This window comes from Protopterus annectens, chromosome 11.part0, assembly GCF_019279795.1.
Source record: "Protopterus annectens isolate FY-2018-M chromosome 11.part0, PAN1.0, whole genome shotgun sequence".
In the NCBI taxonomy this organism is placed as follows: Eukaryota; Metazoa; Chordata; order Ceratodontiformes; family Protopteridae; genus Protopterus; species Protopterus annectens.
The window spans coordinates 255,733,903-255,758,685 of NC_056745.1; the positions used below are offsets into that span (position 1 = coordinate 255,733,903).

Genomic DNA, 24,783 nt, shown 5'->3' on the forward strand with positions numbered 1-24,783 from the left:
TTGTGGAAGCTGAGACCCTCCAGGGTTTAAACCAGAATATGCCAGGCTGTCAGATGTAGAGAATGAAGTTTGACATTGAGTAAATGACCGTTCTCCTGAGACAGCAGGTGAGGAATCGAAGGCAAAGGCCATGGAGGCTCCTGTACCAGACTTCTCAGTAATGGGTACCAGTGCTGTCGAGGCCAATCTGGAGCTATTAAAATCATGTTTGGCTTGTCCTGTCTGACCTTCAGCAGTACCTTTGGGAGGAGAGGCAGAGGTGGAAAGGCATACACGTGAAGATTGCTCCAATTGAATGAGAGAGCATCCACTTTCCAAGCTGAGGGATGAAACCTTTTTGTGCAAAACTTTGGCAGCTGGTAATTTAGTGGAGAAGCGAACAGATCTATGTCTGGAGTTCCCCATAACACTGTCAACCTCTGGAATACATGAGGATCCAATTTCCACTCGTGGGGATCCATAATTTGTCTGCTCAACACATCTGCTAAGGAGTTCTGTGCTCCTGGCAGAAACCTTGCCTGAAGATTTAGCTGTAAACTGAGAGCAGTCTCCCACAAAATCATTGCTTGTCTGCATAGAGGATAAGAATGTTCCCCTTGCTTGTTGATGTACCACATGACAGTTGTGTTGTCTGTTTGAATCAACACCTGCCCTGGAAGAAGTAAATCCTTGAAAGCTATCAATGCAAATTGGACTGCTAACATCTCCTTCAAGTTGATATGTAGATGTTGAAGTCTGGCAGGCCACGTGTCTTGTATCCATTTTCCATTTAGATGAGCTCCCCAAGCTTTGTCTGAGGCATCTGTCGTTAAAATCTGACTCGCCTCTGGCGGGTCACAGAGAGTCCCTTGTTTAGGTGACATTCCTGAGCCCACCACAAAAATTCCTTTTGAATGCAAGGTATTATTTGAATGACAGTGTCCAAATCTTGGCAGTGCTGTGTCCATACATTCTTGAGATACCATTGTAGCTTCCTCATATGCAGTTTGGCATTGGGAAGTACCAGAATACAAGATGCCATGAACCCCAAGGCTTGAAGGACTGTCCTTGCAGTCAGCCTGGACTGATGAGACAACTGGTGGAAGTAAAGAGAAAGATTCTTTTGTTTGTCCTGGGTCAAAAAGGCCATCTGGGATGCTGTATTCAGTCTCACACCCAGAAAGCACATGTCCTGAGAGGGTACTAGACTGGACTTTATTTCGTTCACAGAATACCCCAGGCATCTTAACACTGCCATCACATACTGTAAATGATGAAGAAGTTCGTCCTTTTCTTGGGCCAGTATCAGGCAATCGTCCAAATAAGGATAGATCTGTATTCCTCTTAGCCTGAAGAAAGCTACCACTGGAGCCAGAACCTTCGTGAACACTCTGGGCAGTAGATAAGCCAAAGGGCAATGCAGAGAACTGATAATGTGAAGTCCCAGCCAAAACGCAGATACTTCCTGCAACTGGGCCTGATAGGAACATGAAGGTAAGCCTCTTTGAGATCCAGAGTCACCATCCAGTGATCTTTGCCCAGCAGAGGTAAAAGCTGTTGTAACGTTAACATTTTGAACTTGGGAATGTCCAGATATGTGTTGAGGATGGATAAATCCAAAATTGGTCTCCACGTGTTTCCTTTCTTTGGTACTAGAAACAGGCGAGAATAAAATCCTAGGCCCACTTCTGGCAGAGGAACCGTTTGTATGGCCCCTATTTGAAGTAGTAGAGAAATTTGTTTGCGAGCCTCTAGTCTTTGCTGAGGAGGAACGTCCGGCATGCCTTTGAAAGGAGTCAAGGTATGGAAATAAAACTTGTAACCCTGGTGTATGATATCTAATACCCATTTGTCTTGGGTAATCAACATCCAATTTTCCTTGAAGAGTGCTAACCTTCCTCCCAAAGGTGCTGCCAGGCAAGAAGGATCTGGCAGCTGAAAAAGTAGGTCATTGGGCCTGTTTACGAAAGGACTGGCCCCTGCCCTCACCCGAAGATTGTGCAGATGAACTCCCTGTTCTAGGCCTGAAAGAACTCTGAGCTCTGCCCCTACCACGTCTAGATCTACCCCTAGACTGAGAATCATAAGAAGGATACGTCCACCCCTTAGCAGGCCAATTCCTACTAAACTTCGGAGGCTGAACTTGCAAAAAATCCTTAACAGCCTGCATAGACTTAGCCTTGTCTTCCATTTTCTTCAAGACTGATTCCACAGGTGAACCAAACAACACATCAGACTGCAAAGGAGCATCCAAAATCCTTGTCTTAACATGGTCAGATAAATTCTGATCCTTTAACCAGGCGTGCCTGCGAAGAACTGAGCCAGTGGCAGCCACCCTAGACGAGGCCTGCACAGCATCAAAACCACACTGTAATGAATGCTTACCCACTTGTTCAGAGACATGCACCAAATCTTGCAACTCTTTACACTCAATGCCTTCCGCCAGAGCATCCACCTTAGACTTCAATTGAGAAAGAAGAAAGTTTTGATATTTCAACATATGAAACTGGCAATTCAAAGCCCTCATAGCTAAGGTAGAAGATGTATAGACCTTCTTTCCCCATCTATCCAAAGCTCTGGCTTCTTTATCTAGAGGAACCGGATTTTTTACAACAGAGGCCTTGACACCCTTAGGTCCCTGACTAATAGTTTCTGGGTCCGCCCTAGGACTCAAGATATTTATGAGCCTCAGGCACCCTGTAATACCTATCCGGTTTAACAGGAGCAGGAGGCAGAGAATCAGGATTAAGTGAAGCCTCTGCAAACACATCTTCCACAACATCCAGAACAGGGGGTATAGCCAAGGGCCTATGCTGGGGTAACAGCAAAAACTCCCTAAGCCTTTTCCTAGAATCAGAGAAGTCCTGACCTTCCCACTTAAAATGTTCCCTCATAGAATGAAGTGTCTCTGAAAAAGAAAAATCCTCTGGAGGAGAAGCAGAAGGAGTGGAATCATCTGCATCAGAATCAGAATAAGGAGAATACTCCTGCAAGTCTTCAGCTGAAGACTCTGAAATATCCAAGCCTGCTCAAAACTTCCCAACTCTGGCTCCACCCTAGGCCTCTTATCAGGAGGGGGCATAGAACCTCTAATCAGAGTAATTAAATCTTCTGCCATTTTAAGCATGTGCTTCTTAGGCACAGACCCTGCTGAACTAGGAGTGACACCAACAGAAGCTGAAACTGGCCTGCCTCTGGGAGAAGCCTTGGAAACAGAAGGAGAAGGCCTAACCACCCTAGGAAGGGAGGGGAGCACAGTAACTTGGGAAGCCCCTTCAGCCTGACCTGCCTCCTGAGAGACCACCTCCTGCAAAATCAGAGTCTCCCCCTGAGTCTCCAGAGAAGTCTCCGTCGGAACCACCGGTTCCACTGAAGCCTCTAAAGAACCGGCGTCCGAACGGACGACTCATCTTGCCTGGGTTTAACTGTTTTGTCTTTGCGCTTCTTCGAGAAGCGGCGCCGGAGAATCCGGCGGCATATTATAATTGCACCGCTTCCCAAAGACCAGCCTAGCACAATCCAACCTTCGCTTAATAGTGCGTTTATTGAACCTAGCACAAAAGCGACACCCAACAACGTCGTGCTCAGGCCCCAAACAAGGAATACACAAAGAATGATAATCCCTATGCGGTATCTGTTTCCCACAAGAAATACAGTTATTCACTTTTTCTGACATCCGGTAAAACACTGAGGCAAGAAAAAACCAAAATAATCCCCAACGGGGTACTTAGCCAACTTGGATTCGGTCTGAAACTCCGAATTCGAAAAATTCCAGAACGCCGAACGGCACTTGCAACGCTGCTTCTGTATCGGACCATGCGGCAAAAAAGACTGAGGAAATGACGTCGGTCATGCGCTTTTGTACCCTGACGTCCTGATGTCAGTTTTAAGCGCCTTGACCGACGTCAGCCTAATACTTTGGTATTCGGGCCGACCGAGGACAGCGGACTACCCATATGTAAGGACTGCAGCAATGTGAGATGAAGAACATCTAGATCAGTTACAACTGGGGCATAATTTTCCAGCCATTGTTGTTCACTGTGCTATCCAGGTACTACCATGTTATGCCAGAGTTCTGCAGTCTGCACTGTACTGCTTGTCTCAAATTACTTATGAAGTTCTTGCCCTGCCAGATCTTGCCTTTCACAACTCGGTTCCCCCTAACTTTAGGAACTTCTTGGCTGGTATCAGCCTGTTTGCACTCTGCAGTCTTCCATCCATGGTCTTCGGCAGATTCCAAGGTTTAACCTTGATTTTTCAGGTGAGCACTGTGAAGCCAAGGTAAGGCCAGGCTAAAATATATTGCCTATGAAATGTGCTAATGCTAAACCGTACAAAGCAAAATGCGTTCTTTTTTCTATTTTTTTGGCATGTTTATCTACTAATAAAAAGGGAAATAATTTTGTCTGTACATATATTAAAGGTCAGAGAGAGGTGATAGTTCCCAAGACAGGACAGCACTTTCTAATATAACACTCAAGGATAAAACAGCATTTGGAATGTGATGACTAAAGGAACATTTTAATACACAACTGGGATTAATTCCAAGAAGATAAAGATATGAAGATGTTTTTGACAAACTCCAAATATTATACTGTGCATGGAGATAGCTAGTTTATGACCTACCAACAAGGACGTCACATGACATTGAAAAATGGCAAAGTAACTTTATTACATAATAGCTTGTTACTGCAGAATAATAAATTATGAATTTGTAGTTGCTAACTTGCTTATAGAATTATCCTACCAGTGAAAAACCCCACAGAACACACTCAAAGTGCTGTTTACTGCTGCCTTTTTTTTCTAATTTAGTTTAAATGGCACTAATTCGGGAGACAATGAACTCCAGTCCATTTACTTCTCTCCTCCCCCATAACACTTAGCTTCCCTAGCTGTCAAAGTCCTGAGGGTAATTTGACCTGGTAATTCCATTGATTGGCAGATCTCAGCAGGATGCTTGACTCATGTAGTTTAATCTTTGCTCTAACATCTCCTTTGTTAGAGGGGACATTTTTTGCTGCACTATAGTCATGGCCTTACTTGACTGCAATCACATCCAGTAAGGTCTTGCACCAAGGAGCTAAAGAATAAAACATTTATACTATTAACCAGTTTAGATCTTTATTAATTTAAGTGTTAAGGTATCACTTCATGCTTCCACCTTGTTAAAAATTGAGATTTACATGTGAGAAGTGTGTTGGTATGCAGTGTTTGCCTTCATATGTTTTTACTCCACTGGTTGTTTTTCAAAAAAAAAAAACCTTTTGCAGTGCCCCTGGATTTGTCTTTGTACATACAAACCACATTGCTATATTTTCCCCTTCTTTTTTCTTCTGTCCAGAAGTCACTTATAACAAAGTACATTTTTTATTGATTTTTTTTTTAAATAAAGGACATCAAAGTTAATTTACCTTGAATCAGATAATGGATGCCACTGCAAAGAATCACTGTTGAAATATTTGTGCATGGACAAAATCCCTTACTAAATCTATTTGCCAGCCTCCAGTTCAATTGGTGCTATGGCTTTAATGTACTGGTGTGTTTGCTCTTGCCTTCCAAATATCTCCACCATTACATACCAGTTTTGCAGTGTAGTAACCACCCGACAATGCCCATACACCTTTAGCCATCAATATGCAGCTACTGCTGTTCATGTGAGTATGTGAATACATTTTCAGACTTAAGGTGTGGAAGCTGCACTGAATAATTCTAGGTGCTTGTTCAGGTTTCACATGGTGCTTGCTTAGAGCTACTCTCATGTTAAGCCACTATGAATATGTTGCACTGCCACCTCTGATACCAGGGTAATGTTTTAATCTTTCTATTCCCACACTGCACACTAGCAGTATCTGGTGCAAATACAACAGAAAAGTATGCAAGTGATACACCACCTAAGCATCATTTGCCATGCAGAATGTACAAGTATGCATACCAAATTTCTGTGTTTCCAAACACCGGTGTTACTACACTACTACTGAATAAAATGAACAGCACTCAGGCTGGGGGAAGGACAAGGGAGCCATGACATCACAGAATGGGTGGGTCTTATTATTTTAGTTAGAATCAGATGACGGCAGTGGTGATGTCACTTTGGGGGAGGGAACTGATTAAAAAAAAAAAAAGTACCTGCACTACTTGGCCTCGATGATGTCAGTAATTTGGCGACTCCAGCAAGCTTTATTCAAACATGAGAGAATCATTTTGTAAGTGAAACCATCACAGTATGAGAAGGTAGGCTTCTGTTACAGAAGTGAGGGGAATTATAAAAATTGTAAATGCTTTACTGTTGTTGCTTTACAGAGGACAATGTAAATAGGGAGGAAAAGGGCCATGAAGTTGAGGAATACATTAGAGAAACTTGTTGTACTCCTTTAAGAAGCGCACACCTGTTTTGACAAATGGATCATAAAAATTAAGTGCATGCTATTTCTACAGGATACATAAAGCTTTATGTCAGAAAACAAACAGCTGTCATCCATACTCATGAACTAGTGAATACATAAATTAAAGAATAAACAGAACATTAAACAAATGTGTGCCTTACCTGCAAACTCATTGAAATGATTTCCAATATCAAAGGCCAGGTAATTATACCCTGAATATTCATAGTCAATGAAGTGCACACTTTCTGTATCAAGAACAAAAAAACAAAGCACATGTTAGTAAGCACAACCAATATCGATTCTCACCTGTTAACCTACTTCAAACAGTAACCTCCTCTACTTAAACATTTAAACCTTTAGCTAGTTCTCATGCAGCTATTAATAACAAACCTGGGATAAGGCTGTGTATTTTGGAAACCAAAAACCTTCATATTTTCTGTATAACACATACTATAAACTGCTTTTAAATGAATGCAATACTAAATGGAGTTTTAAAGTTTACATATCCTTGCATAATTTTCCTTAAAAAGCAAATCTAAATAGATAAACCATCTCCATTAATATTCCCACCCGATCTCCACTTAAAGTCCACCTTTTCTTGCATTCAAGCTACTGACAGTAAAAATGAATTGAAGTTTTAATCACACATACCATTTTTTATGGTGCAATCTCATGTTGCTGTACACATTGTTTAGATCTCAGAATGTTTCTATCGACGGGGTGAAAGACGTGCACTGCTTGGACGTCACCAAAAGCTTCTCAACAAAGCACATGTTTTGGGATAAAGCTGTTCACACCTAGCAAGTATACCCAAGTGTGTCAAAACAACTCAAATACAACAGGAAATAAACAGTTGAAGAGATGCTTTGGAAAACCTTGTCTGGTACAAAACAACCAGAACATCAAAATAGAAATTCTTGACCGTAGTAACACTTCTTTGTAGACTAAGTAATCTAGAATCAGGGTCAGCAAGCAATTCTACATATAAGGAGTAAAATTTACTAATCTAAATGCAATACAAACTGAAATTGCTAATGTTTCAAATGTAAAACACCTCAAACACAATTTTTTTAAAGGCTGAGGCTCAATGGTCTGCAACAACTTCTCATGAAAGGTTTAAATATTTGCTGCCAAAAATGCTCCAACAAATCTAGCAGCACACATTTTTTGTCAAATTTAGAGAGATATGCACTGGCAATTTAAAAAGAAGACCGAATAAATGTAAATTATGTATTTCTTCTTTACAGGTTCATAGGATGATACTAGGCTATTGGCCCGGAGGCCCTTGTAAGCCTAACCAAGAATTTTTCCCATGTCCTCTCAAAGTCAGCATCTGTTTCCCCTGTCCAGCAGGGACACAGGTGGGATCCCAGGGGTACATTTTCTGTTTCCCATCCAGTCATTCAGGTTTCCCTTAAAGAGGGCTAGAGAGGCACTCTGCTTGACATACAGAGGGAATCTATTCTACAGATGAGGGAGTCTTTGGGACACAAATCTATCCCACCATGTTCTATTAATGTTACAGACCATGTTAAGGCCTTATGTGTGGGTTGCGCGAGTGGAGTTTGTCTTACAGATATGCAGCAACTCCATCAAGGCTGGGTCTGAAATGGCCTTGTATGCCAGACAGGTCACCTTCTGAGCAGTCTGTATGAGACTGAGTAGAGGGACAGGGCTTTTAGCCTATCTGTACAGGATAGGTGTTTGAGACCGTGGATTTTCCTGGTCAGGAACTTCTGTGGTCTCTCCAACTGCTGCATGTGCTTAGCAAGGTGCATGCCGAAGGGGACACTGTACTCAATAATGGGTCTGATAAGGGAGGAGTACAGAGGTGTCATGACCTCCTTGTTCCTGGATGAAATACCCTTATTTATGAGGTGGGCCATGTAGAAAGCCTTCCATATAACAGAGGCAATGTGGTGGTCAAAAATCAGGCTGCTATCAACCTGGGTGCCCAAGTCCCTCACGACTGATTGCACACTTAGTACATTGTTATTAATGTGATAATTAGTGGGGATGACATTTTCCCAAAGGAAATAAAGATGCATTTCTTGGCATTCAGTTTGAGGCCATGCTTCTGGCACCAGTCATTAGTTTGGGTAAGGCCCACTTGGAGGATGTTCAAATCACTAGTGGAATTTAAGACAATGCCCAGCTTACACATCTTCGAACTTGGTCAGCCACAGACCACTGGCTTTGGCTTGCACCTCAGAAAAGTATATCCCAAACAGTAGAGGTCCCAAGACCGATCCTTGGGGTACACCGCTCGTTATGGGTCTACTACTAGAGGTGCCTTCCCGTACTTTGACTGAGTGGGTTCTATCAATGAGCCAGTTAGCTACCCATCTGGTAACATGCAGGTTAATGGCTAGCTGGGAGAGTTTATCTATTATGCCCAAGTGGGAAATAGTGTCAAATGCTTTGGCTATGTCACAGTAGGCAGTGTGCACTATCTTCCCCTCGTCCATGGCTTTGGTGACTGTTTCAAAGAAGGCGACCAAGTTTAACGGGCATGATCTCTCTTTGACAAAACCAAACTGTGTGGGGTCAAGCGTTTGGAGGTTGCCATTGTCCTTATTTATAAGATCCATCATAATGCGTTCCGTGGCCTTGCAGATCAGGCTAGTTAGGCTGATGGGCCTATAACTGCCTGGATCAGTGGATGCTCCACCTTTGTATAGAGGGATGACAATGGCTATCCTCCATTCAGCTGGGATAAAGCCAGTGCCCAGGTTTTGCTTGAATAAGGTGTCTAATGGAGCTGAGAGCTCATGCCCGAGTTCATGCAGGATACAGCTAGGGATGTTATCGGGTCCCAAGGAGACTGTATTTTTTGCCTTTGAGAGGGCATTAAGGACCTGCTCCCTGGTGATGAGGGGAGGGGGGCAGGTGTTGGGGATCTCTTGGTTGACTGATAGGGGGAACAAAGGGGTGAAGATTTCACTGAAACTGTCTGCCAGCAGGTTGGCTATATCTATGGCGTCTGTGTATGTTGAGTTATTGACCACCAGTTCAGAGTAGATTTGCATGTTACCTTTGAGATTGCAGACATATGTGAAGAAGGCCTTGTGATTGTCCTTGGTGGATGTGGCCAATTTGGACTCGAAGGTAGCCTTAGAGTATTTCACCAGTGACCTTATTTGCTAGTTCAGACAAACGAGAGATTGCTTCCAACTTGGCACCTGCTCCTCCTCGGCCCTGGACAGTATTTTTTTCCTTCTATTATAGAGTTTTATTGCTGCTGTCCACCAGACAGGTTTACTCTTCCTTGAGGAAGATGATTTGGTCCTGTCAGGTATTGCCGAGTCCATGCAGCTATGTAGGTGCTCATATATTTTTTTGGTGTAGGCTTAGACACTAGTGCTAGTTCCAACCGAAGGGATGGTTTAATGCAGTTTAAGTTCATCGTCTTGGAAAGAGGAACTCTTACTGATTATTCACTAATGAAGCAATCCCAGTTCTCAAATCACTGTAAAAAAAGTAGAAAGATGGTTTTAAGATCCATTTGTCAATTCTGGGATCCAGGACATCAGCATCTATCCAAGTAAAGAAGTCATCTCTGGATGGAATGTCATTTCATCACAGGACTCTTGCACATCTAAGAGCAATGTGCAAAAAAAAATTAAATGCATGCTAAAACCTACACTATCACAAAAGAAGTGTTATCAGTTTGAAGTTAGTTAATCTGTCTGAACATGGAGATCAACACAATGGAAATCACAGTCAAGTGATCAATTGTTTAGAAGAATAAGAAATTAAAATGACACCCACCACATACTTCTAAGAAACATGTGCTAATGCAAGAAGGATATTAGTCTAATGCACCAGGATGTTTCAGTATAAAAACTATTTGAAGCATGACCGTCATTTCTATGTAGAAGTGCATCTTGTCATGAAAAGTGCTATGGAAGTTCCTTCCCTCCAAAAGATTTCACTAAAGGTTAACTAATCAACAGTAGTTCTTTCTCACTTAAGCAGTCATATTTACTTAGGTAGTTATATACCCTTTCTACCTTACTTTAAAGCCTCTTGCAACAAGGGGTTGAGTGATGTTTTGGAATGAGTTTAATAAAAATACATTCAGAAATGTCTTGAAAAAAATACCCTAAACAAAGTTTAGTTTATAATATCAGATGAAGGGGTGTTTAGCAAACTATATAATCAATTAATTAACATCATGCATTCTTTAAAAAAAGAATGGAAAGGCTGTCACTAACCTGGTTAAACGAACCTGCAAAAGAGTTTTATAAAAAAAATTAATAAATTAATTAATTAAATAAATAACACAAGCTAACTAGCTGGCATACTTTTAGTGACTTATTTACCTTATTGTCCATTTAAGAAAAATAATAATTTGAGAGAGGTTTTGTTGAATGAATACAAAGTTACAGCTGTCTTAGAATATTCACTATATATAACAGCTTTCCTTTTTTTTTGAGAGTAGAAAATAAATGAATAGACCAATTCAAACTGACTAGCTGTGTCTGCTTTAAGAAACACAGTTAAATCTAGAAGGATTTATGTTATCCACATTAAATGGAAATAAATATAAAAAGTAATTTTTATTTAATTATTTATTTATATTTGTTTACCAGGAAAGTCTGACTAGGCAGAACCTCTTTAGTAAAAGCCCAAAAAAGAAAAGCTCTTTTTTTTTTAAATGTATCCTTTGCTAAACCAGGTTAGTCACACTAGGCTTGCAGTCTCTTTTCATTGAAGAACCAAGGTGGCATTTATACTACTAAGAGAACTTTGGCCAGGACATCAAATAATGTCTCCTACTCTTTTTGACAGGTGGCATAAGATCTTTTACATCCACCTCAGTTACCACCAACTCAAACAGATTAGACCTCAGTTTGATGTCTCATCCAAAGGCCAAAATACTAAGGAATGCAGCACCCCTCTTATGCTACTACTATTATTGAATGCCGTCTTGGATCAGAGCCTTCCAAGTTTTGTAGGACAGACAAAAAGTAAACATGTTTCTACCTAGTGAAGGAATAGAACCCAACAGCTTTCTGCACCAAAGGCAAATGTGCTCAAGCAAATAGCATATAAAATATATGAGCTTACAGAACTACAGTCAAGAGCACAGTTATATACAAAATGACAAATTTGCATAAACAGAACAAAAAGATAATTTGAAAACAATTAAATATGCTCTGTTGGTAGCAGTACATGAAGGAAACCCTATAAATGAGCAGAGTGAGAAAGAGATTGTAAAAAGTAAGCAGGGGAGATGGAAGTAAAAGAGGAGAGGAAGACAGATGTTAGAATAGCAATGAGGTGAATTACTTCCATTTCAACTGAAGTGCTCTTCAGAAAGTGTCAGGAAGATAGTAAAGCAACCCAACTAGGTGGGGCTGGATTGTTCTGGAGGACTACATATAAGTAGATACTGTATTAGCTAACTTCAAGAGGGCCCACTGATGTAGATAACAGTTAAAACCTCATCCTTCAAGATTCTGTCTTCTGGATAATTGTTTTTCATTATCTATTTTGGAGGCGAGCACTTCTGGTGCTGCAAGTCATGGTACCATACATCTGGTTTAAGGGGGTTCCTATGCCCAGCCCCAAGGAATGATAGTGAGCAGACCTGAAAGACAACACCACACAAGGACAGAATTTTCACAAACCTATCATACTTACAAGGTTATCTATCTAAAAGTTAGGTAAAAAAAAAAAAAAGAGATTCCATCTGCAATGACTCATAGTACCTCTTATGCATCTCAGAGACCTGAGCAAAATCCAATTTAAAAACTCCATCATCCTGGAGATTGTGTCCCCAAAAGAAATCTCTTCAAAGGGAGTACCAGGACTGGTAGATTCCTCTTCCTCTGGCCACAATCCAAAGGAGAAGGAATTTGAGAACAAGTAAATAAGGGATTCCTCATCAGAATCCAACTCCTCCTCAGAGGAATCCTGTTCCCTGGGTCTTTTAAGTGGATTAAAAGACCAAGGGGTAGCTGGAACAGAAACACCCTGAGGAGGTTTCAATGCCATCAAAGCATTAAACAAACCCTGAGTGAAGGCCTGCACTCACTCTGTGGATACTTACCGGCAGGAGAAACATGTTTGCTTTTTTATTTTTTCTTTAATGGGACGTCTGTCCTACAAAACTTGGAAGGCTCTGATCCAAGACGGCATTCAATAATAGTAGTACTGACTACTTCCTTGACTAAAATCTGAGGAACACCACTAGGCCCCTTGGGAATAATCAATCGTGGCTCCCCCTGAACATCTGAAACGGACATCTGCAAAGCCTCACTGGATGTGCTTAAAGCCAGACCCCAGCCAGCCTCAAACTGGGTCATGGCAGAGGAATTCGACAACAAAGTTGGGCGAAACTGCAGGCATTCACTAACTTCGGGAGAAATGTCCAGTGGAGGCTGCACAGTGGAATATTCCGGGCTAGGCTTCTTAGCCTTCTTCTTCCCTAATGGCTGTCCCTTGGGGTGGGAAGTTCGCTTCCTAGTATCTTTAGCAAGAAGTTCAAGTCGTAGATTCTCCATATATAGCGCCAAAGAAGAAAGCCGACTATGCAGAGCTTTTTGATACAAAAGCCAAATAGATGGAAAAGGACGTATGATCATGCAAGGTGCCAAGTCAAAACAAACACGATTTGTGGTGGTCTTTATGGGGAATCTGTCTCCCACATTGGCATTCGCCCTTCTTGGATGACATGAAACCCCACAAGCAACCAAAAGACAAGTAGAAAAGAAACCTCAATGGGTCACTTATCTGCAACAGCTTGGAAACCAGCAATGTAATGCAGGGGTTCAGACCGACAATCGAGAGATGGTGTTCGGACTGGCGACAAATAAGTTCTGAGAATGGTATGTCTGAACATCACGTTTATGCCCTACCCTATGCGAGGAGTATACATGTGATGTACAGCGTACCTTAAAGCAACCTAAGGCTTTGGTATACTGGCCGGACATTGGGCTGCCTTTAGGCAGGGAATCCAGAAGAAGAAAAGGGAGAAGAACCTCTCGGCCAGGAGGGCAAGAAGGAACTGGCTAGAGCAGAGGGGGCAGGAGGGATGGAGGGAGCGAACACTGCAACAGTGAGGAGAATGACATCTACTGTTATGGTAAGATTTTGCACAACTGTACTATGTCCTTCCATATCACTGCTGCAGTATTCCTAACAGAAGGGAGAGTACAAAGGTTCAAGAGGAAACCTGGTAGGAGGAGGCACTGAAGACCTCTCCAATAACCCATGCAGGACAGCCCTGGCAAAGCCAGCTCTAGCCCTGGAAATACTATCCAACTTGTAATGCTTAGTAAAGGTATGAACTGAAGAACAAGTAGCAGCCTCAAGAATGGAATTAATATCCATCCCCTTGAAAAAAACACCTCAGGAGGCAACAGCCCTGGTAGAATGAGCCTTTACAGAGGAGGAAAGACACTTACCATGAAAATAACAACAGAAAGAAATGGCCTTACAAATACAGGATGAGAAGTTGCTTAGAAACAGTCAAACCCAAAGACCTGGGATGGACGGAAACAAAAAGCAGTTCAGATTTGCAAATATCCTTGGTTGAACCCAAATAACATCAGAGCTGTCCATGCAAATCCAAGGTGTGAAGCACCTTCTCACTGGCAGACTACTGCCAAGGAACAAAGGAAAGCAAATGAATAGGCTGATTAAGGGACACCTCATTGATCACCTCACCTTGGGCATAAAAGAAGAATTAGTAAAAAGAGACACCCTGTCTCTGTGAAAAAAATTAAAAAGGGAGGAACAGCCATGAAAGCCTGCAGCTCCCTTAGCTGCAGTGAGGGCTAAAAGAACAACAGTCTTTCAAGTATAATGTTGTAAGGAAGCTGAAGTAGCGGGCTCAAAAGGAGCTGGAGTCAATTTTTCAAGAACAAAATTAAGGTCCCAGAAAGAAAGAATTGGTTTTCTGGGAGGCCTGCTATGAAGGACACTTTTAAGAAATCGTTTGACCTCAAATCTAGAAGCCAGAAGAGGAGCTAAAGGGCAAACAAGCAGAAACTGCTGGCAGATGAACTTCAACTGAAGAACATGCCAACCTAGCATGCAGCAGATCACACACAAGAGAAAACCATAGGAACCTGAATAGATAAGGAAAACTGGTTTCGAGGGAGGCACCAGACAAAAAATCTTTTCCATTTGGACAATCATGATTTCCTGGTAGTGGGACTCCTGACCTGTAGGACCCAATGCACATCCTCACAAAGAGGTGCCTAAAAGGGATCAAAATCCTAATAACCACAGCATCAGTCAAACAGTGGACAAGTGAGAATGGATAATGGACCCCTTGTCTCGTGCGAGAAGGGCCACCCGATGAGGTAACTTGTGGTGACTGCCCCTGGCCAAGTGAGAAAAAAGGAGGAACCAATGCTATCTGGGCCAAAAGGGATTCACTGGCAAGACTTTGGGGGAGGGAGTCTTGCCTAATCTGCCCAAGACTTTCAGAAGCAAAGGAAGGGGGGGGGCAGAAACACCCCTTCCAAGGAAATGATGGGGTGCTCACATTTCAAGCCAGAAGACATGGGACTCTGTAACGGAAGATATGAGGTAGTCTGTTGAGAGGGGAGTCAAAAAGGTCTATTTAAGGAATACCCCACCACTGGACAATGTCCAGAAACACATTTCTGCGAATGATCCATTCATGAGCTTGTGTGCTGGACAGACTCAGAGTCTGCCACAAGATTGTGCTCCGAAGGAATGTAAACTGTCTGAAGAGTCATTTGATACTGGACAGCTAGACTCCAGACCCGAAGAGCTAGTCTGCAAAGAAGATAAGACCTTGTACCCCCCTTGCTTGCTAACATACCGCATCACACTGGTGATGTCTGTGAAAATTTTGAGGGGCCCAGGTTGAAAGAAGGAATGAAAAGCCTGATGAGCTACAAGCAGGACTCTCATCTCCTTTACGCTGATGTGGTCAGACCTCTAATGAAGAGGCCAGGGACCCTGAACCTTAAGAGAGAGATGAAGGAGGCCCCCCCCCCCATCTCCTGCCTGAGGTATCTGTAAAGAGCTCTTGAGTCAGGGCTGGAGCTTGGAAAGGGAGCCCCAAGGTTGACAGTGAGCTAATGAATCCACTACTGAAGCTCAAGCTTGAGACAAGGGAGGAAGGAGTTTGTAAGTCCAAGGAGTGGCAATGTTGAAGCCACACTGACTTAAGGTACCACTGTAGCTTTCTCACATATAGTCTGGCCAGAGGAAGCATAGGAATGCTGAAAATCATAAACTCTGAGAATGTTCCTGTCCATGACCGACTCCAGAGGAAGAAGAGACTGGAAAAAGGCAGTAAGAGACAGAGCCTTAGGGGCAGGCAAGGATGTCAGCAAGGTGATGGTCTGAATCCTACAACCAAGGAAAATATTATCCTGAGAAGGGGTCAAAGCAGATTTTGAAAGTTTATGTTGAACCCAGGTCCTGTAACAGGAAAAATAGTAAACTGGAGATCTTGAGGTGGACCCTAAAAGGAGGAAGCTGGAATGAGTAGATTATCCATTCAAGGACAGATCTGAACTTTTGTCATCCCGCAAAAAAGCAATTACAGGAGCAAAGCATTTGGTGAAGACCCTTGAGAGGCAGAAAGGTCAAAGGGCAAAGCAGATAACTGGGCAAGGAAGAAACAGAAACAAAAAATTCCTGAAAAGGAGATGGCACCTTTGAGATCTAGAGAGACCAGAAAGGCCTGGGGAAGAAAAAGAGGAAATGAGGTTTGAAAAGACAACATCTGAAAAAAAAAGGAATCTAGAAAAAGGAACTGAGCTGGGAAAGGTCCAGAACTGGTCTCCAAGTGCCATCCCTCCTGAGAACCAGAAACATTCTGCAGTAAAAACTCCTCCCTACCTGGGCTGGGGGTACAGACTGAATGATGCCTGGACCAAGAGAGAATGAGACTCCACTGGGGAAAAAAGGAAGCTTTTCCCAAGGAGGTTGCGGGATGCCCAAAAAGAGAGGAAGGGATTTCCAAACCATGAAATACCCCTGGCAGATAACAGGCAGAACCCAAGAGTCTGTTGCGATTCTCAGCCAGTTTGGAAGGGACAAGAAAAGACAAAGGGATAAAGGGACCCAGTCAAGGAAAAGGGGAAGCAAATTGTGAAACAGAACCTGACTTGACCTGAAAGGCAGGTTTCTGGGAAGTAGATGTTTGTGTACACTTAGCAGGAGGCATACATCTAGAACTCTTTTTACCCTGGGGCAGAGGACAAGATTGCCTGGGAACAAAAGCAGATTTCGAAGGCTAGTTCCTTTTAAACTTTGGAACAGGAGAAAAAAAAAAACAAAGTTATGTACTCACCATAACGTTTCATCTGCGTTGCCCATTTTCATTCTTCCTCAACAGCTGGGTTTGGATCCGATCCTCTGATCCAATTTGGCCATTACTAAAGGTCGTGGTAACCAAGAAGCTCTTGAGCTTGCCCCCTACCCATAACGCACCAGCCCTAAGCTACCTCAGATCTTGTTTGTTGAATTTACCAGAAAGGAAATGATTAACATGCATAACTCTAGGAGATGTGAAAGTGCATGCATCCCCCATAAAGGAAGAAACCATATCTGGATCTCAATATAAAGGACAATGATGTCTCTCTCAGAACTCATTCATCCAGAAGTTTGTGAATATAAGGGATGGGGGCCGGTGAGCTGGAAGTTGAGGAAGAATGAATATGGACAACACAGATGGAATGTTGTGGTGAGTACACGACTTCTTAATCTGATGTTGTCAATTTTCATTCTATCCTTAACAGTTGGGACAAAGTCCCCAGTTCCGTACAATCCTGGGTGGACTCTAAGGAAGGATATTCCTGAGCACAGCTGAACCAAATGATGCTCTACCCCTGGAGTCCAGATCAGATTTGTAATGAGCAACAAATATATGGGGAGTGGCCCAGGTTGCTGTTGCACATATATCATCCATAGAAGCTCTGGATAAAAAGCCTGAAGAAGTTGCCATGGATCTAGTTGAATGAGCTTGTACCGGTTTTGGGTCTCAAAAGAAGAGTGCCTCGCAAAAAAGCTCTGCACAATTTATGAGAGGCTACTGAAGAACGTTCAAACCCAATGTGGAAGTTTGACATTGCTGCTAACTGAACTTTAATGGTTGAGGAACTAGCTCCTTCTTTAAAAATTAAAGCTAAAACTAGAGTATGTTATGTATCAAGAGTTGAAAAGGGATCAACATGATTTTGTTGTGCCCAGTAAATGAATTTCTTCCATTTACTTGTACAGAGTTTTCGTGTTGAAGGTTTATAGGAAGATAAAAGTATATGTAGGACAGGGAAAGAGAGCACTGGTTGTCTGGCTACTAACGGAATTGGAGAAGCCAGGCCATAAAGCCTGAGGTTTGAAATGTTTAGATGGATCATGCCTGTCGAGTGACACAGGAGGTCTGGAATTGGTTCCAGAATCCAAATTTGGTGGAGTAAGTGAGGCCAAAGGAAGGGAAACTAAACTTGCTAAGGCCAGTAAGGTGCATGAGGATGAATTTGCCCTTCAACCTGGCTGCGCCCTGAAGAAATTTTGGAATTAATGGGATTGGTGGGTAGCCATAAAGTAGACCAGGGGACCAATCATGAAGTAGAGCATTCCTTGGTGATTCTCCCTGTGGGGGGATTAGTTAAAAAAATGCTACAGGTGTTGTTTAGGGGCGAAGCAAAAAGATCGCAGCAAGGCTGGCCCCATCGACAAAAAAAATTCCAATCACTTTCTTGTTGAGAGACCACTCTGATTGTAGAAGAATGTACCTGCTCAGTTTGTCTGCTATCACACTGGACTTCCTCAGAATGTGGATCGCTATGAGAAAGTGGTTTGAAGAGATCACCCATTACCACACACTGAGTGCTTCTCGACACAAGAGGTATGATCTGGTCCCTCCTTGTTTGCTGATGTACCAAACTACTGACATATTGTCCATCTGAACTGCAATTGTCCCTGTAGGGAGAGCATCCTGAAAGGCCTGCAACTCTAAGAACACCGATGTCATCTCTAGGATGTTGGTATGCAAGTTGGCCTCTTCGGGGGACCAAGTGCCTTGAACAGTTTTCCCCAGAAAATACCCCCACCCCAACTGAGAAGCCTCCATGGTCACTATGGCCTTGAGCTGAAGGGGAATGAAGGGACGGCCTTGTAGAATGTGATCTGATTGAATCCACCACCTGAGATGTCTTTTGCATGTCAGAGTGATTCGTACCCGAGTTGACATGGGTTGGCAAATTATCGACCATTGTGCTACTAGCATCCACTGGAGAATTCTCATATAAAATCTGCTTGAAGGTACTAATGTTATCGGTTCTGACACTGATCCTAGAGCTTGAAGGACCACGTGGCTGAAATTTTGGTATTGCAGATTATTTTAGTAAGAACACTTTTTTTTTTTTTTTTAAAGAAAGACAGAAGGTAGGCAGGAAAAAACTACCAGCAAAGTTACAGTAAGTGTAGAACAGAAAATAAATTACTAACAATAGCAATTTAAGTAGTACAAATTGTACGAAAGAAAATAAAATTACCAACTATGGTAACAGAAGAAATATGAGTTCATATGAAGATAAGGGACAAGAAATATAAGGAATACTAGAAAATAACAGAAAATATAGAGATTCAGAAGATATTAATTAGCCCTTATCTGAAAAAGCTCGAGAGCTAGGTCAACCACGTCTTTTGTGGAAAGCAGCAAATGAGATCTGAGGTAGTTTACGGCTGGTGCATTATGGGTAGGGAACAAGCTTGAGAGCTTCTTAGTTACCACAAGCTTTAGTAACGGCCGAGTCGGATCTGAGGATTGGATACAAACCCAACAGTTGAGGCTAGAATGAAAATTGACATCAGATAATGCATCAACTCCTGCAAAGCCTTGCCCTTACCCTGGAAAGACTTAAAAAGTTCAGCAGCAGCATCAAAATATTTTTATTATCCAAAGGAACATCCAATTTGGTCTTAATGTCATGAGGGAAAACCTGATGACAAAGCCAGGAGTAACAACTCAGAAAAGAAACAAATGCAGCAACCCTAGAGGAAGCATCAGCAGCATCATAAGTGCACTTAACAGAATGGCATGCAACTTGAGAGGTGGAACCCAGCAAGGAAAGGGCAGAAGCCTTACACTCAAGTCAGCGAGGTCACAGAGTACCTGATGAATCGGAGAAAGGAGGGCCAAAGCATACCTAGCCATGTGAGTCTGGTAGTTAATGGCCCTAAAGACTATGGTGGCTGCAGTATAAACCTTCTTGCCCAGCCTTCTCCACAGTCCTATTATGCTTGCTTGAGGGAAGCAGATTGGTAGATGGCAGAAGCTTTGAGGGCTTGTCCAAAGAAACAGAAACTACAGATGGTCCAGCAGAAGGGCATTTATACAAGAATTTACATTTATCAGGCACCTTGAAAAATCTGTCAGGTTTCTTGGAATCTGGGGGCTGAGAATCAGAGGCCATAGAAGCTGCTGAAAAAGTATCCTGGAGAGCAGCCAGAACAGGGAAAATGGCAGAAGGTTTGGGAGTCTCCATCTGAAGCAGCTCATAATACCTCTTTTAGATATCAGAAACTTGAGAGCAATCCCACTTAAAGAATTTTATTGTACAGGTAACACTGTCCCCAAAAGAGGGTTCCTCCAAAGGAGAATCTGTACTAAAAGATCCTCTTCCTCTGAACCATAATCCAAGGGGAAAGGGATTTGGGAAGTGTAGACTAAGTTTTCATCAGAGGAATATAGTTCTCTAGGTCTTTTAAGAGAAGCAGAAGACCAGGGATGGGTAGGCACAGAAACCCCTTGAGGAGGTTTTACAGCCATTAATACATTAAATAACCCCCTGAGTAAAGTCCTGCCATTCACACTGGAGATCCTAACTGCAGGAGAAAGATGTTTGGTTTTCTGTTTCTTTTTCTAAGGGACGTTCACACGAAACATCCTAGGAGGGTCACACCCTTGGCTACACTCAATAAGTGTAGTAGGGATCCCCTCCCTCACTAAAATCTGCAGCATCCCCCTCAGTATCTCAGATATAATCAGCCATCTGAGGGGGTGTCTGCAAAGCCTCCAAGGATGTGCAAGGAGTAGGATCCATGCCTACCTCTGATGCGAATTGTGACAGAGGAATCCAAAGCAATCACTAGACAATCCTCTGGGCTTCCACTTGCCTCGAGATTGACATTCGCTGGAGGCTTGACAGCAGCTATATCAGGCCTAAGTTTTTTGGCTTTTTTCCTGGCAGACAGCTGACCCTCAGGATGGGAAGACTCCTCCATACCAACAGTCAACAGCTTAAGACACTGGTTTTCTAAGTAAATAGATAAGGAGGAGAAATGACTATGTAGTGTCTTACGGACAAACACTTGGCAGACTGATCATCGTGTATGGTCGTGGGAAGCACCCAAACAAAGGAGGCACTGGTCATGATGGGCTTTATGTGGAAATCTGCCTCCCACACTGATATTTTCCTTTTCTGGATGACATGAAATCAATCAATACTAAAGAAAAGCTAGATAAGGAGAAACCCCAGTGGGGCACATCTGAAAAAATAGCTCAGTAACCAGCACAGAAGAAAGGCATTCAGACCAATGTTCAATGATGGCATTTAGAGTGGCGGCAAAGAAGGTGTGTGTGTGTGTCCATACATCACCTTTATGCCCTGCACCGGGAGAGTACCTGTGATGCATGGTGCCTGTAAGTACTAAAGGCTTTGGTATATATTCGCTGGACTTTGGGCTATCCATGGCAGGGGATGCCTTCTGTTAGGAATACTGCAAGAGTGATATGGAAGGACATTCACCATTACCTCCATGAGTTAGCAACAATGTGTTGCCAAAGAGAAACATACACAGACATTTGCCGAGGCAGATTTTGACAGATAAGGCCAGGAGGGGAAGGGGTAGGGGAAGGAATGCTCATATAGCCATTCTGAAGTTTGTACAGTGTCCATTTGTAGAAACAGATCCTTGTTTCTTGTTGTTCCCATTGTTTCATCTCTTTTTACTTACCTGTGTGGTTTAATAAGACGGGGATTGTTTGTTGGTTTCTTAGACGTGAAAGAGGATCTGTCAGATTTGTAAGGGATGGGGGTTGAAAATTTGAAAAATCTTGGAAACTCCCTGAATTAATTTCCTTAGCTCAAACTGTTGCAGGACATAAGTTGCAGATTGGCCAAATAAAACGTCTTTATCTAAAGCTGAATTCAAAATTCCAGACTTTACCTCATCAGAAAATTTCAGAAACACAGGCATATCTCCTCAAAATTTTATCAGAAGCAGTGGCCCTTGACACAGTAAATCTCGCAATCATGCACAGATCATAAGGAGGCATGTTTAGATACTTGATGAATGTTAGAAACAAAAGAATTGAGATGGGAACTACCTTCAGAAGAACGTGTAGTAGCCAATTCTCTCAAACTGTATAAAAAAGCACAAACATCCACATACGGGTCTGATAGTTAAGAATTCTATACACTAAAGTGGAAGAAGAAAAACTCCTCTTACGAAATCTGTCCAATACCTTCCCTTCCATGTCCACCGAGGAAGGGTTGGAGGATACCAACAGCCTGTTCCTTTCTGGTAAAGATATGGAAATGGCTGTAGGGTCAGGCTTATTGTCTTTACATCTGTTTTTTTTTTTTTTTTTTTTTTTTTTGGGGGGGGGGGGGGGACTGAAGGTCATGAATCACGGTTGACACGGGCAGTATTAAAAACATACTCCAAGGCCTACACTAATAGAGGAAGAGGTGTAGAAAGAGGAATACCTGTAACATATCACATCATCTCCTTAGTTCTGGAGAACATTAATTTTTTCCCATAAAAAACCTCATTCATCCTGGCTGTAGCCTGATAAAATGAAAATTCTTCCAGAGGAGATTGTGAAAACAATGTTTCCCCTGAATCTGAGATTTGGGCTTGCGAAAACTGCAGAAAAAGCCCAGTCCCTGTCAATCTCAGAATCACTTGACATGTCTTGCTCAGGAATGTTTCCATGAAACTGAGTTACAAGTCCTGTATTCAGATTACCAAGATTAACTGTAACAGTTTCTTGGCAAGAGTAAGAAAGTCATATTTTTTAATAGACACCATGTCTGTGGATGAAAAATGTTTAACCTTTTGTTTTTTCTTTACAGGTATCCCTGATGACAGACTAGGAGAATATAATTCTGCCCCATCAAGAGGTTTCTTCCCCCAGGCACATCCAGCAGCATCCCCCTGTATGTCTTCATGGTCCAGTAAAGATGGATCTCCCATGCCTCATTTGGACACTGGAACAGCTGAAGAGGATGTGGCTGATCCCTAGTTTATGGTGACTGAAAGAACTGCACCAGAGGAAGCTGGACAGACAAATGAAGGGTCTGAGGTCTGTACTGTCACCTACCACTGGTTGAGGTGAAGACCAAGCCCGCAGAAGGGCTCCTTGGTCATTTTTTATCTTTCTAGGAACTACTGAGGTCAGAGAGCATGTTAACTATTCAAGTGATGACAAAAAAAGGCTTTGTATGTGGTAAGAAACACTTGAATGAGTTAGTAGCAAGGTAAGCTGTAAAACAGTTTCCACATGTAGCACACTTGCATCTTCACAAACATACAGAGTACCCAAAATACTAATATAATATAAGCAGCACACTGAATTCCTGTTAGAAACCCCTACAAAGAAAAAAATGCAGGTAAGTTGTCACAGTGTGAACACAAACAATGCATAACCTGTAGTCGTCCATGCCCAACCAAAACACTTCCCCATGCTAAACCTTCCTTTAAAAAAAAGCACAATAATGTATACAAACAGTACATTTGTAAGCAAATTAGCCCCCAAATTAGCCAATGCTAAAAATTGCACTCCCTGTCAGGAAACTTACAATATTAGAAAATACCAGGCTTCTTAAAGGGAGGAAGTGACTAAAATTAAATAAAAGTAAACAGCAATGTTTTAAATACAAATATAAATAGCAACTATTTATGTGTGGAAGGGGTATCCAAAGGGGGCTTATCTGCCAGAAAGGAGCTGAAGGGCAGCTGTTTCTCCTGTGAAGTCTCGGAGCTGCTTCTTCGTGATGAAGAAAGAAAGTACTTAAGATTTCACACTCGACTGCTGAGTTTTCTTCTACAGGGCTGTCCAATCAGCAGTCAGAGTGGAAGTGTGGGTAGGAGCCAGTGGTTTTAGAAGCTGGCTGATGGTTGTGTTTTGGACAATATACAGTCCATATAGCCTAAGGGCTACTGCAGCAGTGGGAGGAATGAATATTGTAACTTTTCCTGTGTCTGTTTATTTCAGAAGAAAAAGTTCTGCTGGAAGTCCAACACTAAATACATTCAGTGAAAAACAAAGACCAGGAACCCAATGAATAAAATGTATTCCTCTCCGACGTCTCGGCATACACTGCCTTCTTAGAGGACACAGTTACTTCACATCACACACTTGGGTTTATATACACTGCTAAATAAGCAATTAAACAATAAAGTCATCAGGTAATACCGTCAAACACTTAAAATATATTTAAAGTAATACATGCCAATTAAAATCAACATTCACATCCTTTGGAAACAAAGTATCAAACTTTAATATATACACTGCTTCTTTATAAAGAAGTTTATTCTTGCTGACTCCAATAGGCAGTGTATGCCGAGACATCAGAGAGGAATAAATTTTATTCATTGGGTTCCTGGTCTTTGTTCTTCATTGTATTTGCTGTTTTTGCTTTGCTGCTGTGGGATTACAGCCAGTGATCCCAATGTGGATGTGCCTAGGATTTTTAGAAATTCCTCTATGGATACTTCTCAACGTTTGCTGGATAATTATGTTACACACCCTCCCTAACCTAATCGTGAACAAACTACAATCTGGATTTGCTGGTAATAGCAATAGCAGGATAACAGAAAACCAGTCCACTGTGCAGGACAGATGGGAAGCTGAAAGAAACCACAGGTTATTTAATCCCTTTTCAACTACTGGCAGAAGGTATGACAATGCTGTGAATCCAGAATTTAAAAATGTGCGTGATAAACTTGAGCAACTAATGAGCCTGACTAAGTACTTGGAACTTGATATAAACTCCTAGAGGTCTTGGAGCTTATAAAGACCCTGCTACACCATTTGATTTAAAGAATGAAAATGACAAGTTGTTTTACAAGCGCTGAATTGCAGCAGCACATAAATGCACATTAGTGTGGATCTCTATCATTGTAGAGAGAGAGACAGGGTGAAACACACACAGCTACGAATTGAAATTAGCAGCATGTGCAGCAAATTAGTCTGTACTTCTGGCTCGGAATCTGTAGACAAGCTGCTTATACACATCAACTTGAAATTAAAATAATTTGAGGAAGAAATCTTGCACAGAAAAAAAGAAAAGGTTAATCAGAGACACCCGGGACTATGACAATTCGACTGCCTTTGGGGATGAATCAATCGGAAAACAAATAGAGGTCATGTGAGGTTTCAAGGAAGTGAACGAGGTAAGGAACGGCA

The 24,783-nt window shown here is 42.2% G+C and overlaps 1 protein-coding gene across 1 annotated transcript in view; it reads right to left on the minus strand.

Annotated features, from left to right (window-relative positions):
• LOC122815308 (ethanolamine kinase 1-like) overlaps nucleotides 1-24,783 on the minus strand; it is a 389,068-nt gene that overhangs the window by 167,622 nt on the left and 196,663 nt on the right. Inside the window, exon 3 of the mRNA XM_044087691.1 lies at nucleotides 6,524-6,607. Coding sequence (XP_043943626.1) covers nucleotides 6,524-6,607 — 84 coding nt within the window. The remainder of the gene's footprint in view (nucleotides 1-6,523; nucleotides 6,608-24,783) is intronic.